At 44.0% G+C, this 18973-nt stretch overlaps 1 protein-coding gene across 1 annotated transcript; it reads left to right on the top strand.

Annotated features, from left to right (window-relative positions):
• Positions 1-9855: 9855 nt before the first annotated feature.
• GFER (growth factor, augmenter of liver regeneration) lies at positions 9856-18540 on the top strand. The gene is made up of 3 exons (XM_035131669.2): positions 9856-10058; positions 13730-13938; positions 14597-18540. The coding sequence occupies exons 1-3, from the start codon at positions 9861-9863 to the stop codon at positions 14757-14759; spliced, it is 570 nt and encodes a 189-aa protein (XP_034987560.1). The 5' UTR covers positions 9856-9860; the 3' UTR covers positions 14760-18540.
• Positions 18541-18973: the final 433 nt, after the last annotated feature.

Below are 18973 nucleotides of genomic sequence, written 5' to 3'. Positions count from 1 at the left end.
TTTACAGAGACACATCTTAACCGCTTGAGTCAGAACCTCCGAATGGCGTTTGGCGCGTCTTTCTCCAACATAACAACTTAGGGAGACCCAGCCTCTTCCCCCGACGCTTCCTGCGCAATTCCGGAGTTGGGGGGATCGGTCTACCCCCCTTGCTTTCCCCTTCCTGTCCCACCTGGGACGATGGCTCCGCTACCTTGCCAGAGCCTCGGACACCACTTCCTGCTTCCCCACTTGAGTCGGAACTCTCCCTGCTTTCCTCCATGCTCGGGGATGGGCTGGACCTCAAGATGGGAGGGACTTCGCAATATCCCTTGTCCCTCACAGGTACCATCCCTTGCTCCCTTTGGAGCGGCTTCCAAGACTGAATTACTCTGCAAAGTTAACAGTCAATCTTAACTACTGTAGTTTAAAAACCCAGCTTGACTTAAAAATAAACAGATAAAATAGAATAAAGTTTTTTTTAAGCATCATATATACGGTAATAATAAGGGACCCAGGTGGCGCTGTGGGTTAAACCACTGAGCCTAGGGCTTGCTGATCAGAAGGTCGGCGGTTCGAATCCCTGTGACGGGGTGAGCTCCCGTTGCTCGGTCCCAGCTCCTGCCAACCTAGCAGTTCGAAAGCACGTCAAAATGCAAGTAGATAAATAGGAACCGCTACAGCGGGAAGGTAAACGGCGTTTCCGTGTGCCGCTCTGGTTCGCCAGAAGTGGCTTTGTCATGCTGGCCATGTGACCTGGAAGCTGTACGCTGGCTCCCTCGGCCAATAATGCGAGATGAGCGCGCAACCCCGGAGTCGGTCACGACTGGACCTAATGGTCAGGGGTCCCTTTACCTTTACCTTTATACGGTAATAATAAGATATATCACAGGCAGAAATGTCTGTAAGAAACAAATGCACAAGTTAGCCCTGGTGCTTCTGCTTATGAGGATTGCCAGCTTACTAAAAAAAATATGTTGATACAAGATGCATTTTAATTGTGACATCATCTGTTGCACCTTGTAGGCAGATGCCCTCGACCTGCTTTTGATCCAAAACCTGCCTCCCCCCCCCAGCCTTCCATATTTGGAAAGAGAGACACACAGGGATAATGGAGGGAGCAGAATTTGTTAATTTGTTCCACCAATTCAAACTCAATGAAGACGCATCCTAATAAATACCACCACCACCCCCCCCCACACACACGGACCACACTTCATTCATATGGGCCAAGCCAGCTGACTCCCAGTGCTCTGAACCTCCAATCTGTGGGAGTTATTTTATCATGAGTAGGAATTTTAGAGAATTCAGACAAAAACAAAATCGGAACAGAGATCGCTGCAGCTTGTGTGTTCATCTGTGGTCAGAAAAGGAAACCCATCAGGTGAATACAATATTCATTCACAACTTTGTTATTTGTTTAAGTCTGAAATGATACATAGTTAGTGACTTTTTTCTATATCAGTTTGACATTTCCTTCACACTGAAATGAATTTAAGTTACATTAATTTTGTAAATAGTTACGTAGTGGACAGAGAGACAAATAATGTACAGTAGTCCAAAACATTATTATTGCAATTATGATGATTTCAGTGTGATTTGTGCATTGCAGGGGGTTGGACTAGATGACCCTTGGTCTGCAATTCTATGATTCTATTGTATTTATATGTCACATTTTTTTCAAAGGATGGTTTTCCCCATCCTCATTTAATCTGCACAACAACCCTATTAAAACCATGGAGAGACCTGGTCTGAATAAGGACATTGGATTCTTATCTCATTATACATGATAAAGCTTTCTTTAGCCATCTCACCCCTTGCTTTTTCCTGCAAGACCAATTGCAGTCGTTAACAGTCGTTAACAGGTTTACCACTCCTATCAGCCAATCACCCATTCCCACGACCCTTCTGAGTGATACCCCTCCCCACCCTCTGATTATACATAAGAGTCTGGTGACTTCTGTTTCAGTGTATCTGAAGAAGTGTGCATGCACACGAAAGCTCATACCTATGACAAACTTAGTTGGTCTCTAAGGTGCTACTGGAAGGAATATTTTTATTTTTTGTTTCAACTACGTCAGACCAACACTGCTACCTACTTGTAACTAGTCCTATGGAGTAGGTTAGGCTGAGAAATGTGGAGAGTGCCAGGTTGAAGGATGGTGTACAAATCACAGTGAACTTTACACTGTGGTTGGTGGTGATGGTTCACAAGGTCTTGTTCAGTGGTTTTGGTGTGTACCCACTCCCCTTTTTTTATGCCCATGGCAGCCATTTTGTGCTGGCACCCACGGGGCGCTTTGATCAAGACACCTGATTTTTTTTAAAACAACAAAAGCACTGCCCAATTATGCAGCTATTTGCTCCTACCCTCCCAAATTTGCATTCCGTTCTCTCTCTCCTCTCCCTCACCAAGGAATGCATTGCGCAAAGTACCCTTGTCATGTCTCTGACTTTGACAAGGAAACGCTGAAATTAAAGAAATTCCCCCAAAGAAACAGATAAGTACGGCAGTATTTGCAAAGTCAATATTATTTCCTTGATGCTGATGGATATGTGCTGTTAATTATTAAGGGGTTGAAGTACTGTATATTGTTGCAACACGTTGGGTGGGGGGCACGACGACTGGTGAACAGACAGGGCATCAGGAAGTGGTACAAACTGCGAGCAAAACTTTGAAGAATTCTTGGCTGGGCAAAGAGAGCAAGTTAGCCACAGTGGGATCTGCTCACGAAATAGGTCTATCTATCTGGCAAGGGTAAAATGCTGACTCGGCTCCACCAACGCTCTGCCCCACAAGGGTTTTTGTGGGGCCAGGCCAGCTCCAGGATCTGACGGTCCTGTCAGGCAGTGGTGCCATCACGGCAGGAATCTGGGGTAAATATCCATGGGTCCCACTTGGCACAATGACCAGGAGGCGCCCCCCCCAAAAAAAACTTAACTAGGCTGGCATACCACATTTTAAAGTAAGGGAAGGGGTTCACATTTCCATCAAAATGGGGAAAGCCCCCATAAGCCAGTGTGGTTATAGAGTGCCGGACCAACATCTGGCAGACCAGGGTTCAAATCCCAACTTGGCCATGAAGCTCACCGGATGACCTTGGGCCAGTCCCTGCCTCTCAGCCTAACCTACCTCGCAGGGTTGTTGTGATGAGGAAAGGGAGAACCATATAAGCCACCTTGAGCTCCTTGGAGGAAAGCTGGGGTATAAATGAAATAAATAATAAAATAAGCCATTTGTTCCAAAGTCTAAGGCTGCGTACACAGCATATGTTTAAATCACATTCCCCTTCCCACCCCAAAGAATCCTGGGAACTGTAGTTTACAATTAACAAATAATGGGAATACTACCGTTCCCAGGATTAATTGGCAGAGAATGTGCTTAAAAACCATGGTGTGCAAGCACCTGCTCTCAGGCAAGGCATCCTAAAGGGCCACTAAGGGTTGCAGACCCAGGAATTCCCTGGTGCTCTATCAATATTGAGAAATAATCCATTATAATTTATCTGACAACACAAGTTTCTCCTATTCCTGAGGGAAGGATCTGAACCAATTGATTCAAATTACAAGAAAGGTGATTGTGAATTTATAAGTACAGTGGTACCTCGGTTTAAGTACACAATTGATTCCGGAAGTTTGTACTTAACCTGAAGCGTACTTAACCTGAGGCGAACTTTCCCATTGAAAGTACTGGAAAGTGGATTAATCCGTTCCAGACGGGTCCGCGGAGTACTTAAACTGAAAGTACTCAAACCGAAGCGTACTTAAACCGAGGTATGACTGTATTCAGGAATAACTTCATGAGGGGAAGAGCTGCTTGACAGTTGAACAGACTCCCTCATAAATTCTCCCTCTACAATTCTGTGATTGTATGATCCCCATGAACATGAATACACGTAGTGAGAAGTACACAGACATAGGTCACATTTGCACCATACATTTAGGGCACAATTAATGTACATTTCAAGCACACAGCTTCCTTCCCCGCCCCTCCGAATCCTGGGGACTGTAGTTTGTTAAGGTTGCTTGGGATTGTAGCTCTGTGAGGGGGTACACTACAGTTCCCAAAAATTCCTGGGAAGAGTTCTCTGGGAATATGATTGATAAATGTTTTTGGGATTGTAGTTCCTTGTGGGAAATAAAGGTCTCCTAGCAACTCTGAGCACCCTTAACAAACTACACCTCCCAGCGTTCTTTGGGGGAAGCTATATTAAAGTTATTTTAGCATACCATGCTAAAGCGGTATTATAGCACTTTAAATGCATTGTGTGAATGTGACCATCGTTGATTGGGAAGTCTTGTGCAACAATGGGCTTTGATCTGATCCAGTGGATCTCTTGTAATATTCTTAGATCTTTCCTGAATCAAAAATATTCCATCCCAGACCTCAAGTAGCTGGAAGCTGATGGAGAAGAGAAATGATCCCTTGAGGAAGCTGGTATGCCACACTATAAAGGACTGCAGAAACATCCGTGGTCAAAAGTCCTGCTCAATGTAGTCCAGAGATTGCAAATATTTACAGTACAGCAACCTGGAGTGTGAATTTGCATGCTCTGATTTCCTCATATGTGAAAACAAAGTAAAAGTAAAAATGTCATACTTGACTGCCACAATTTATTATCTTATTTCCTTGGGAAAACACCTTTCTGACTCAGAAGCCCAACCTAAACATTTACTAGCTATTTGCTGCCCTGGTCATTTGGGGGAATGGGAGAACATCAGTGTCAAAAAAATTTCCTAGATAGCTTAAGAGAGGTTGACAGGGCAGTTCCAACACCGGCTTGCTACATGTGCCATGTTTCTGGAGCTCAAAGCAGAAATTCAGCATGAGGTCCAGGCCTGGAGCCTCTGTCCTGTTGCTGATGGGCAGTTCCAAAGCCGTTGCAGAAGCCCAAGTGCGACTTTTTGAGTTTCTGGTCCATGGTCTCTCTAGATTCAGAGGTGCTAATACAGCTTCCTGCCAAGGGTGCAAGAGATGGGGGTGGGAACCAATATGGTTTCATGCCAAGAACACACAGGAGCCTAGTTACGCCTCTGCCCTAAGATAGTTGGATAGAAGAATGTTAAACTGTAACTGCTTTTACATGTTTTTAATTATAATTGTTTTTTTAACTGTTTTAACTGTTTTAGAATGGCTTGGCTTGGCTTTTAAACTGTGCATCTGCCATTCTCAGCTCCTTTGGAAGAAAGAGTTGGATATAAATTCAATTATTATTATTATTATTATTATTATTATTATTATTATTATTAATAATAATAAATTAGCATATGAAAAGTTGATGCACATCTATGTTTTTTTTGTGGGTGATGCATTTCCTCTTTATGTAGAAAAGTAACACCCCCACATACACAAAGTCACATTCAGTGAGGCTCTAATATGTCAGTTTGTTCTTCCGCTCGGCTTCTGGAGGAAAAAAAATTCAAAGAAACCCCACCCATGCCAAAACATCTTAAAACCAGGAAGCAATGGCTCAGCTCCATTCACAAGGCTCAGATGAGAGACCATGTGAATGATCCCCACCGTAAAAGCAGATCAACCTTACGGTAACTCTGGACTTTACAGGGCCCTTGGAAATTCACATCCTTCCTGTAAAAAATAAAAATAAAGTTGATACATATCGACTGTGTCCAGTGCAAATACCAGCAGCGCCTGCAAATTAAGTGTGCGCACACACACAAAAGCAGGCAAAGTGTTACGAGGTAGCATTTGAATGTAGAAGAAAATAAATATAAACAGAAAACGTGGATCTAAAATTTGGAGATTCTTGAATTTGTTCTTCCATTGCTAGCACCACAGCCAGCCAACCCAAGTTGCGTATCTGGCAGCAGAATGCAAGAGGCAGCGCTTCACCCACCTGTTCCACTGCTTCCACCTGGGCAGAGAAGCCAAGCAAGCAGCAACACTTTAAAGAAAATCCTGCCTCCTGCCAAGTTTGGCAAGTGCTGGGGCACAGCAGCAGCAAATGTGGAACGCAGCGGGTGGGGCCAGAAGGTGGCAGTGACCATTTTGCCCCAGGTGGCTAAACTGCATGGGTCACCCCTGCCTAGCACCCAGATACAACCAACATATGCAGCTAACAGAGCAATCCTATTGTGGTTTACTGAATCAATTTGCATAGCTCAGTGGCAGAGCATCAAGGCAATTCTGAACATTTCAGAACATCTGCACAGTTTTGCTCATGCACCAAAAAGCATGGAAATTTGCAATTGCAGGTACTCAGACCTACCATCTGCATCAGGTAAGCAGCAAGCAATTCCACAGCAGCCTTTCCTAGCTAGAATGTTCCATATGTTTTGGATGTGTTCGACTAGGACAGGCATAGGCAACCTTGGCTCTCCAGATGTTTTGGAACTACAACTCCCATGAACCCTAGCTAACATGGCCAGTGGTCAGGGATCATGGGAGTTGTAGTTCCAAAACATCTGGAGAGCCAAGGTTGCCTATGCCTGGACTAGGATCTGCGAAAGCAGGGTTCAAATCCCAACTCAGCCATGAAGTCCACTAGGTCAGTGGTCCTCAACCTTGGGCCTCCAGATGTTTTTGGCCTACAACTCCCATGATCCCTAGCTAGCAGGACCAGTGGTCAGGGATGATGGGAATTGTAGTCTCAAAACATCTGGAGGCCCAAGGTTGAGGACCTCTGCACTAGGTGACCTTGGGCCAGTTCCTCTCTCTCTCTCTCTCTCTCTCTCTCTCTCTCTCTCTCTCTCTCTGCCCAACACAGAGTAACACATTCAGTTCAGTATTGTCTACACCATTGGTATTCAGCTGGTAGGTCAGCACCCACTACTAACATGCTGCAGACAGATCCAAGGTGGGTTGCAACAGGAGCACTACCACCCTGCAAATATATGGTGAAAGATTAAGAAATGGGTCCCCAAATGCATGTAGGTCCTGGGTCTTAAAAGGCTGAAGATACCTGGTTTGCATTGATTGGCAGCAGCTCTCCAATATTTCAGACAGGGTCTCCCCCAGTCCCACCAGGAGATGCTGAGGACTCAACCTTAGCATGCCTTCTGCATGCTGAGCAGTTGTTCTACCACTGAGCTATGGCCCTAGCTCACAAGGTTGCTGTCAGGATAAAATGGAGAAGGTGGAGGCTGAAGTGTGTGTGCTCTGTGGAGGAAAGGTGGGATAGAAGTATAAGAAGAAATAAACTATCTAAACTAGCCTATAAGTGAACAAACTACAGTATCTAGTAGCAGTATCCCGTACCTATGGGACCGCCTCTCCCGGTATGCCCCACAGAGGACATTAAGGTCCACAAATAATAACATACAGTACTGGAGATCCCGAGTCACAAGGTGGTTAGACTGGCCTCGACCAGGACCAGGGCCTTCTCAGTACTAGCCCCAACCTGGTGGAACACTCTCTCAGGAGACTAGGGCCCAGCGGGAGTTGTCATCTTTTCGTAGGGCTTGCAAGACAGAGATGTTCTGCTTGGCCTTTGGACTGACTCAGTCTCACCCCGGTGTTCCCCTCCCCTAAGGCTTTATCCTACAGATACTTAAATGAGGTTGCACTTGTAGATTCCTAATTTTAAAATTTAATTTTAACATTGTATTTAATCTGCATTTTAATTGAATTATTTCTTTTATGCTTGCTTTGGTATTCTTGTTGTTAGCCGCCCTGAGCCCAGTCTTGACTGGGAAGGGCGGGGTATAAATAAAATTATTATTATTATTATTATTATTATTATTATTATTATTATTATTATATTTTTAAGTCACTCCTAATAATCTGTATATAAATTATTATAAAAGTGGTATATAAATTTTGTTAAATAAAAAGAGAGGAAATGTTCAGACTTTCAAACAATATGTTATGCCTGAGCCTTCATTGCTGAAACTCCCAACAGCATTTTCATGCTCACAAAGTCCTGATGAAGGCTCAAGGAACCATTGTGACATAACCCATTTGAGCAGAGTGAAGGGGCAATAGGCTGTCAGCAGTGGCAGAAGTTGGGGGCTCCCGGCTATTAAAAAGCCACATAAAGTCTTTTCATACTGCTTGAGGACTCAACTCCTTATTTGACGTTCATAATTGCTGGATCGATTTTAAATCCCAGGACTGGAGCTAACATTTGCTTGGATTTGGCACCATTGATAGGGAACTGCCTGCTGTGTCCTCCGCTTTGAAGTCACCCTGGTCTTTGGGCCTCCAGCACCTTCTTCAGCATGTCCAACCCATCTAAAAGGCATTTGATGCTGGTGTTCTACTGGGTTAGGAAGAAGCCCCTGACAGAGAAGCTATCCCCTTCCATCTCGGCCAAACCTTGTGCGTCAGCGCCGGCTTTTAACACTCCTCACATCTCACCATACTTCACAAGGAGCAAGACACAACCCACTCCGCTCAGGAGGTCCTCCAGGCGCAGGTTGCTGCGATTGCCGAATCTCACCGACCCCATGTTTTTAAGATCTGTCCTTGGCAGCTTAGGCCGGAAGAGAGCCCGCAGGCGTGGCAAGCAAAAGAAGACTCCAGCAGAAACAGGAAAAGGGGTGAGGACTAGGCTAGAGGACTAGGCTCCCAAGCTATTTGTGGGGTGGGATTGCTTTGTTCTCACAATCTCTACCCTTGAACCACGTAAGGACATAAGAAGAGCCTGCTGGATAAGGCCACATTGGCCTGTCTAGTCCAGCATCCTGTTCTCACTGTGGCCAACCAGAAACAAGAGCATTCTGTATATTCCCTTCCTGCATCTTCCAGCAACTACTATTCACAAACATTACTGCCACTGACTGTGGAAGTAGAGCATAGCCATCGTGCCTAGTGGCCACTGATAGCCTTTTCCTGCATAAAACCATCCAAGTTGGTGGCCGTCACAGCTTTCTGTGGGCTTGAGCTTCCAGAGGGGTAGCTGAGCCATGCCTGCTGCAGCAAAAACATGCATTAAAAGTACATGATTTATCCCAAAGAATCCTGGGAACTGCAGTTTGTAAATTGTAAATTGTAAATTTGTAAATTGTAGATTGCAGTTTGCAAATTGTAGCTATGCAGTAGAAGGGTAATCTACAGTTCCCAGGATTCTTACAGGGGAGAAGCAATAATGCTTTTAATGTCTGGTGTGTACACAGCCTCAAATTAGCTACGCCACCTCTGCAATACTAGAGCAAAGATTATAATGCATATTGTTGTTGTTGTTGTTGTTGTTGTACTTTTATAAATATTATAAAACCCATTCCTACAAGCCATGTAGTCTGGAATAAACTCAGTCACCCCTCCTATCATTAATTGTAGTCATAGGAGTTCCTACATGCAAATGGAGTTCATTAATTTTAATAGAGCTACTCCAGAATAAAGAAAACTGCAGCTTATGCCATTACACTAAATGCTAATTAGGCTTGACATTTGATAATTATATAGCCATAAAGTAAACAAGTTAGAAAATAATTGCTGGTGTTACAATTGTTCTGGCTGACAGCACTTGAAGGCCCAGCAGATGTAGAGGATGTCTAGATAAAATGGAATGTGAGAGACATAAAAAGCAAAAAATTGTAAATTATATTATTTATTTGCTAACAATGCATTGTTTTTTTTAAACGAAAAAATATATTCACACCTAAATTCCCATCCATTATTATTGGTGTGTTAACCAGACTGCATTATTAATATTATTATGAACAGTTGAAACCTCCTCCCTTAGTTTTCATCTACTGTTATTACTGCAGTCTATTAATAAGAATAATATTATTCTTAATACGAATATTAGTGTTATTAATACTGAGGTCTTCTTCATAGGCTGCAAAAATAACAACGGCACCCCACCCTTCCTAGGAAGCGGCCTACTGGAGTTGCCATGACAACCGCTCTCAGCCTCCTCTTTCTCCCCCCACGAACGGGCGGGCCCCTTCTGGCCCAGCATGCTTTGCGCGCACCCAACATGGCGGCGCCCAGCCCCAGCACGTCCCGGCCGGCGCCCGCTTTCCCTTTCCCCTTCCCCGCCTCGACGGCCGGGGCTGAAAAACCCGCGGAGGGGCAGCCTCTGCCGGCCGCCGAACCGAAGAAGAAGAAGCCGCCCTGTCGGGCCTGCACGGACTTCAGGAGTTGGATACGGGATCAGAGGAAGCAGTCGGACCTGGTGAGGGCTGGGAGTGGGGCTCCGGAAGGCCGCAGGGAGGGCGGGAGGAGGGAGCCGTGGCTGTTGGGAGCCCAGCGAGGACGCAAGGCGGGAGCGGGCGGAGCTGTGCGAGTTCACTTTGGGAGGGGGCGAGAGCAGCCGGTCCCCTGCTTGCCTTGGAACTAAGGGGCGTTATACTGTATCTGCTTCTGTGGAGTGGAGGGTGAGGGAGAAGCTCGTAGACGATGGCGCGATCTTATTAACTTATTACATGTACATCCATTGCTTTTTTTTCCTTTAAAAATGTTTAGGGGTACTCTCATTTTGACTCAAGAAATTCACCATTTTATAGTTCAATTCGGGAAAAATAAATACAGTAAATGGACAAAGGGACAAAGATTCACAAAATGTTTAGGGGTATGCGTACCTCTGCGTTCCCCCAGGAAAAAGCACTGTGTATATCCCACCTTCCCCTAAGAAGTGCAAGGTGGAGTGCATGGCTCTCTGTCTCCTCGTTTTATCCTCGCAACAACTGTAAAGGTTAGGCTGAGAGACAGTGACTAGCCTAAGGTCACCCACTGAGCTTCATAGTTGAGTGGGGATTCGAACCCTGGTCTGTCATGTCTTAGTCCAACACTGTAACCGCTACACAACTTCAACAACTCCTTAACAACTATCTCAAGGTGAGACACACAAAAGGTAATTAAAAATACCAAACCAACAGATACATTTAGCACAAAACTAAAATCCTAGCAAGTGGGCACTTGCAGTAAAGACCCATTGATCCAGCTGGGAAAGCCTGTTGGAACAAAAACGTCTTCAGCTGTTTCTGGAAACTCTAGGTGGCTCATGGGGCATTATGGGATGTAAGGAGAGGAGTGTCACAGGGTTGAACTTGCCCTTTGGACATGGAGAGAGTGTTGTAAAAAGTATATATATGACCCGCCTATTCCTGATCATTATGGAATGAAGCATGTGGGGCAGAGATATTCTCCTTCCTTGTTGAATTTATAGAGACATGACAAGCTGCCTTATACTTGGCTATAAACTCCCTTGAGCATTAAAAACATTAGGTATGACTGCTGAAAGTAAATAACTAAAAGATTTCTGATTCAGTACCAAGAGTTTAACTCTCTGAGTTATATCCAACTAAGCTCTACTCAGATAAGACCCACTGGAATTAAAGAACCTAAGTTAGGCATGCCCATTAATTTCAACAGGTATCCTCTGTGTAGCATTTGCTACAACCCTCTATTCAGCTTTTTTACAGGGTCCAGTGGGACCATGGGTTGATCTTCTTTGTTCAAAGGCCTTTCCCCAGAAGCTCTTTAAACCTGTGGAACTCTTCAGACCTCTAGGAAATACAGTGGTACCTCTGGTTACAGACACTTCAGGTTACAGACACCGTTAACCCAGAAATAGTACCTTGGGTTAAGAACTTTGCTTCAGGATGAGAACAGAAATTGTGTGGCGGCAGCGGGAGGCCCCCATTAGCTAAAGTGCTACCTCAGGTTAAGAACAGTTTCAGGTTAAGAACGGACCTCCAGAACGAATTAAGTTCTTAACCCAAGGTACCACTGTAGTGGATTCAATGCCTTTCTGCCCTGAGGATGCGGTGGCTCTGTCTCAGGGTTCAAAATTAGCAGGGCACCAGGCATATTTTGCACCTAAAGATTCTCCATTTGCGAGCACCTCAAAAAGTCTGGGTGCCATTTTTTTCGCCTGGGTGACACTCAAGGATTACTGAAATTGTGTGCTTTGAAGCCTCAGAAGTATATGTTAAGAATAGATACAGCAATATGTTAAGGAATTTAACAGTAGAATGTTTTGAAAACTGAAGTATGGTACCAATATTTTTATTGTAAACACCAAATTAAGCATGTATTAACAATGTTTGCTAAAAATGTGATATTAACATGTGAATTGTGTATTAGTTCATGCTTATCAAAATAATAAATAAAATACCCCCCGCCCCCCAGTGTGCCTAGACATTCTGTTTTGGCGCCATCTGATCTCATTTTTTGACAGAATTACAAGCCTGGTAGATGAAGGGAACGCTGTGGATGTAGCCTATCTTGATTTCAGCAAGGCCTTTGACAAGGTGCCCCATGATATTCTTGTAAAGAAGCTGGTAAAATGTGGGCTAGACAATGCTACCATTCAGTGGATTTGTAGCTGGATTACTGACCGAACCCAAAGGGTGCTCATCAATGGCTCCTCCTCATCCTGGAGAGTAGTGACTAGTGGGGTGCCACAGGGTTCTGTCTTGGGCAAAGTCTTGTTCAACATCTTTATCAATGACTTGGATGATGGGCTTGAGGGAATCCTGAGCAAGTTTGCAGATGACACCAAGTTGGGAGGGGTGGCTAACACCCCAGAGGACAGGATCACACTTCAGAATGACCTTAACAGATTAGACAACTGGGCCAAAGCAAACAAGATGAATTTTAACAAGGAGAAATGTAAAGTACTACACTTGGGCAAAAAAAATGAAAGGCACAAATACAGGATGGGAGACACCTGGCTTGAGAGCAGTACATGTGAAAAGGATCTAGGAGTTTTGGTTGACCACAAACTTGACATGAGTCAGCAGTGTGATGCAGCAGCTAAAAAAGCCAATGCAATTCTGGGCTGCATCAATAGGAGTATAGCATCTAGATCAAGGGAAGTAATAGTACCACTGTATTCTGCTCTGGTCAGACCTCACCTGGAGTATTGTGTCCAGTTCTGGGCACCACAGTTCAAGAAGGATACTGATAAGCTGGAACGTGTCCAGAAGAGGGCAACCAAAATGGTCAAAGGCCTGGAAACGATGCCTTATGAGGAACGGCTTAGGGAGCTGGGTATGTTTAGCCTGGAGAAGAGAAGGTTAAGGGGTGATATGATAACCATGTTCAAATATATAAAAGGATGTCATATAAAGGAGGGAGAAAGGTTGTTTTCTGCTGCTCCAGAGAAGCAGACACGGAGCAACGGATTCAAACTACAAGAAAGAAAATTCCACCTAAACATTAGGAAGAACTTCCTGACAGTAAGAGCTATTCGGCAGTGGAATTTGCTGCCAAGGAGTGTGGTGGAGTCTCCTTCTTTGGAGGTCTTTAAGCAGAGGCTTGACAGGCATATGTCAAGAATGCTTTGATGGTGTTTCCTGCTTGGCAGGGGGTTGGACTGGATGGCCCTTGTGGTCTCTTCCAACTCTATGATTCTATGATTCTAACCCAAGTCCCAGAAGCCATTTGGCTCTTGGCTTTCCTATCCCAGTTTCTAACACTGCTCTGTTTCTGGAGTCTCATAAAGCTTTGTGGTGGGATATTCTTGCCATTGTAGTTCCACTTATTGGTGCTCTGGCTCAGCTTTGGAGAGATTCTTGCGGGGTATAAGGAAGATTTGGACATAGCTTCTGTAGTTTTACTAATTACAGCTGAAAACTATGAATACAAATATTGGTGAGGTGTTGTGTCTCTTAAAATGCATAACTGCTGTGCTGACATCACAGTGTGACTTTGCATAGTATGCTTTGCCCAACCTGGCTTAATCCCCAGAGGACAGTTTGCATAGGCAGTGGAAGGAGAAGCGAGCAGAGCCTTTGACGCAGCTGTAACTTACAAATCTGCTTTAGAGTCACAGTGTGCAGGACTGTTCTGTGTTTTCACTGCCTTGTTGCTGATGAGTACATTTTTTTTCCAATCTAGGAAACAGGAGCCACAGAGAAAGAGTTACCTCCTGATTGCCCTTTAGATAGAGAACAACTGGGGAGAAGTTCGTGGTCATTTCTTCATACGATGGCAGCATTTTACCCAGATCGGCCCACTAAAACTGAGCAGAAAGACATGGTTCAGTTCATCCACTTATTTGCCAAGTTTTTCCCTTGTGACGAATGTGCGGAGGACCTGAGAAGCAGGTGAGTGAACCAGCCAAGTAGGTCCCATGCCTCACTTGCAAGAGGTGGCATTTAGCTTCACAATGTTGTTTCTGTTAACCGCAATACTAGGTAACTAAGCACCCACCTTGAGGCTTGCTCTTGTTTCTGTGTAAGGTCCAAGTGATGAGCCATCCTAAATCACTGACAGTTTTGCCTGTAATTTTCAAACCTGCTCTCTTGAGAATGTGATGCCATTTCCACACTTCCCAAGAATTTATCTGGGGTGAGAATATAATCCAATTTCACACCAGTACTAACTCTCTCTTAACTTCCCAACCCATGAATCTTGGTATGAGGTGGATTGTAGTAGAGGCTGGGTCCATCAGGGAAGTGAGGAACTGTCCTGCTAACATCCGTCTGCCCTCTGCCAATCTCCACCTGCCTACCTCCTTACAACCAGTCTGGGAAGTGGCACTGCTTGCCATCTTCCTCCTGCGCCTTAGTTTCAGTGTTGCCCCTTGCAAAACTTTGTAGAGAGGAGGATTGGGACACAACTAGAAGGAGTTGGTTGTACCTGTTATAGGTTCTGGCTTCACCTACTGTTGGGCTCCTTGACTTTCACCCCCACCAGCCCTAGGGTGAATGGGAAGTTCAACAAAATGCCATTGGACTCTGTTTGGTTTTCCCTCATACACAGAATACGAAGAAACCATCCTGATGCCAGCAACCGGCGTAATTTGACACAGTGGTTCTGCCAGCTTCACAACGAGGTCAATAAGAAGCTGGGGAAGCCTGAATTTGACTGTTCCCTTATAGATCAGCGTTGGCGAGATGGCTGGAAGGACGGGTCCTGCGAATAGATATCCTAGCAGATGCAAGATTGGTCCACCTTGATTAAAAGAAGCTAGAAAGAAAGATAGAACTATGAAATCAAGCCTTGTATGGACTTTTGCTGAAGCGTACAATTGTGCTTTGGTATTGAGGTTGTGGTGATATGGGAGGAGGAGGAGGAGGAAGAGGTGCTGCAGGTATTAGAATAGATGTCGATTGTTTCTGATTCTTGAAAAAGTAACAAGAAGGTCCTGAAGTAAGCTAGTCTTATGGGAATTTTCTACCTGCTGGTTGTCTCCTTTTCCAGACCACGTATTTACTAGCAAATGCTGCCTTAAATTTTTTATCAGTACCGGTACTTTCTTCGTGGTAGGGAAAAACATTTCTCCAGCCACTGAACTAGGCTGGGGGGGGGGGGGAATGTTTTAGGACTTTTTTGCTACCCCCAGTTCTGCAATCTGCCTTCATTTTGTTTGTCTCTATGATCAGATTTTACGTTGTGTCTTTTTTCTTCCCTTATCCTTGTAATCTGGAATGGTTTAAAAATTATTTTAAAGAGAGTACAACAGTAATTTAACTACTCTGGAGCTGCAGGGCTCCCTTTGTTCAAGGGATACTAAAGCCAGCCTTTCCCAACTTTGTGCCCTTCAGCTGTTTAGGACTACAACTTCCAGTGTCCTCAGCACAGCCATTCTGACTGGTGCCAGTGGGAATTGTAGTGCAAAACAGCTGAAGGGCACCAGGTTGAGGAAGGCTGCCTTATGTTTTCCACAGGTTAATTAAGGTACAAAGAAACTTAGAGTTGTAGAATCCCAGTAACTTCTCTTTTGCTGAAGTCCTAAAGCAGGGGAAATAAAGTAATTTCTGAGTGCAAGTCTAGGTCTCACATTTCAGCTTTGTCAACAGATATTGTTCTTTGATTTCTCTGTCTGGCAAGAGGGTAATATAAATTAAAGGAATGATTAACCACAGGGAAATTAGGATTATGTAACTCGTGAGAGGTGGGGTTCATGAAGGTCATATTAGCCCCACAGCACTGGGAAGAGTCACTGAGCTTCCTTTCTCAAGGAAGGTTTTATTAACTCATCAGAACTTTGTGTGCGGGAAGTCAGGCATTCTATGAAATTATAATAAGAAATAGTTGTGCACTGAGCATACGAAGGTAGATATGGACCATTACGTCTTGTAGGAATCTTTGTGTGAACAGCCTGTTGCCCGCAGTGGCATTGGCAGTGGGATGAAGACCTGGCAGTGAGTATTTGAAGATATCATTGGCCCTTGCAAACAGTTTACATGGGTGGCATTACTACTTTTACGCTGCAGAAAGTCCTGAGCTGTGAATTGTACTTCATCTGATTTAGGGTAGATTTTAACTTTTTACTCAAAAGTGAAATTTAGATAACTTGCACTTAAGCAACAATTATGTGAAGCTGTTGGCCTGATTTAGATGTAACCATGGTTTGTTTACATATACAAGCTGGGTCAAGCCGTGAGCTTGCGTGTTCCACCTCCTCTTCTTCCTTCAAGCACAACAGGAAGATGTTTGAGCCTTCCATTTTCTCATTTTGTCCAAATATGGGAAAGTGGTTTGAAGAAACCATGGTTCAGTGTTCCTGGTTTGTTAACTGTCAAATAATAGTTTTTACGTATATCATGGTTTGCTACTTGTGGTTCTGGATACGTACACTTGCCTTCTCATACATCATGAGCAACTTCAATAGCCATGTATATAGAAACATCTATGAGTGAGTTTCATCACTGGAAACAAACAGGTAGCTCTTGGGCACCGTATTAACAAAACCTACGCTTATATGACTGCATATGCCCCACCCCACCCTAGTAAATCTATTTATGTCCAGGCCATTTTATATGAAAAGAGTCTAGTAATACCTTTACCTACATATAGGTTGCCTTGTTTGTACTAGATTTCCTGGTCTGCTTTCAGGCTAACATCACAATATAGATCAAGAGACTTCTGGGCTTCGGCAGCCTTCACCAATTTGGTTCCCTCCTGGTGTTTTGAACTTACAACTCCCATCAGCTCTGAGACTGATGTGAGTTGTAGTCCAAAATGGCTGTGCCGGCTGGGGCTGATGGAAGTTGTCAAAAACATCAGGAAGATGCCAGGTTTGTGGCAACTGGGCAAAGGGATGCAAGGTTCTGGCCTGGAGATGGGGCCTGTGCCAGTGAAATGGCAGCCCCTAAACCAGGCATCCCCAAACTTCAGCCCTCCAGATGTTTTGGACTACAGTTCCCATCTTCCCCGACCACTGGTCCTGTTAGCTAGGGATCATGGGAGTTGTAGGCCAAAACATCTGGAGGGCCGCAATTTGGGGATGCTTGCCCTAAACTGACAGTCTTTCACCTTCATCCACTGCGAGCCAAATTGGAATCCTGCAATTTATAGCAGGTGGACCAGGGAGAATGGCATGTAAGGTTAATAGACTCTAGCCTGGCTTGGTGCATTTTAAAACACTTTCATGGTACCTAGGCAAGAAGGTGGCAATCCCATGTGGTGGTTGTATGGCTAAAGGTTTTGTTGAAGGAAAAGTGATGTTTTGTATCTTGACTTAAAAGTTGAGCTGCTCTGTATAATTTATTTTGAGGAATTTCTGTTTATTGGTAAAGAATGTCCATTATCTAAATGCACTTGATGGCAGTTGGTAAAGTGTACCTCAAAAATGTATTTATTCCTGGCTGGTGACCAAATAATAAAGTTAAGTATTTCCTTTATTCGTCCCTTCCATTTTAATTTTTAAAAAACATTTTGTCCATGCTGTAGGGCCTTATTATCCTGGGAAGGAGGGACAGAGAGAGAGAGAGTTGGTGGTGGTTTTATTTTCTATTTGCAAGCCAGATTCAGATAATAAATTACATTTGCAGAGAGATAAGTAAAACACAGAATAGTTTGTAGGAAAATAGTATAACATTCCATAATTCCTCAAACAATGGCTAAGAAGGTATTGGGTCTTAAATGGTTTCTTTGTGCCTTTAACAGTTGTCTAGAAGGGAAAATTTTAACAGGTGCAGCTTCTTGCATCACAGTGAAACAGATTGGGAAAACAGTGCTGCTCAAATTCTCCTTTCCACCGAGCTCTTAATCTTTCATTACAGCGACCTAGAAGCAGACAGTTCACCAATGTCATTTTTCTCCACTATCATAGAATCTTCTCACATAAGCACATCCACTTAAAAACATCAACAGCTTCTTCTAGGATTCTGCTGTATTGAATGATAAATTCAAATCTAACCTAGAACCCTACAAATTGAAGGTCTCTTGTTCTCACTGATTCCTAGAATGTGCCTTGTTTCATCTTGTGCCTCATCAGAGGTAGGGATGGCCATCAATCAATCATTTGTATGTTGCCTTTCCAAAGCTAAACCCGTGCTCAAAGTGACTTACAAGATATAAAAATTACATAACTAAAAGCACAACAAAAGTAGTCGAAAACAAAAAATAAAATATCAAAAAGTATACAAACAGATTGGACAATTTCCACATAGATCCCAATATCAAAAAGAAAGCTACGAAGAATTAACAGCAACCCGTCCCAACAAAATGCGGTAAATAATACCTCAGCACAGCATTTCTTTCTTGCACAAGTTTCATGGGGTTAGCTAATAATTGCCTCTTCAGAGCCTAGTAGGCATTGTCTACATCAGGCATCCCCAAACTTCGGCCCTCCAGATGTTTTGGACTACAATTCCCATCACCCCTGACCACTGGTCCTCTTAGCTAGGGATCATGGGAGTTGTAGGCCAAAACATCTGGAGGGCCGCAGTTTGGGGATTCCTGGTCTACAATCTCAAAAGCTGTGCTAATTTCTAGACCCTAATCCAGGGAGTGGTGTGGTGCAGACCAAGGGCTCTGAAGGTGGGTTGAAGGCACCTGTGCTCAGGTACAAGAAGCCATCAATGGGTGGGTGGGTGAGAGAGGTGTTTTCTGTAAGAACATCATTACTGGTGGAATAATGGGCACACTTTTAAGCTTCACCTTTGGTTTATCCACATTATCAGCTCATTTCAATAATATTCCATAATCAGGCACTGTTCATTTTTTTCACTATTCATTTAGCAGCGCCTCGATTCAGCCTGAGGGTTGCCACTTTGCCACCATTGCATGCTACATCTTCCTTTTAAAAAAAGTGTTATGCCAGTGGGTGACATTCAGGAAGGGAACTCTGAATGTTGCCTTTCCCTCTGGCAGTTGGAAAAATGCAGAGAGATGATGACTCACCTGTAA

Source organism: Zootoca vivipara, chromosome 14, assembly GCF_963506605.1.
Source record: "Zootoca vivipara chromosome 14, rZooViv1.1, whole genome shotgun sequence".
Lineage (NCBI taxonomy): Eukaryota > Metazoa > Chordata > Lepidosauria > Squamata > Lacertidae > Zootoca > Zootoca vivipara.
Note: the sequence above shows the minus strand (reverse complement) of the source record. Positions and strands in the feature narration are given on the sequence as shown.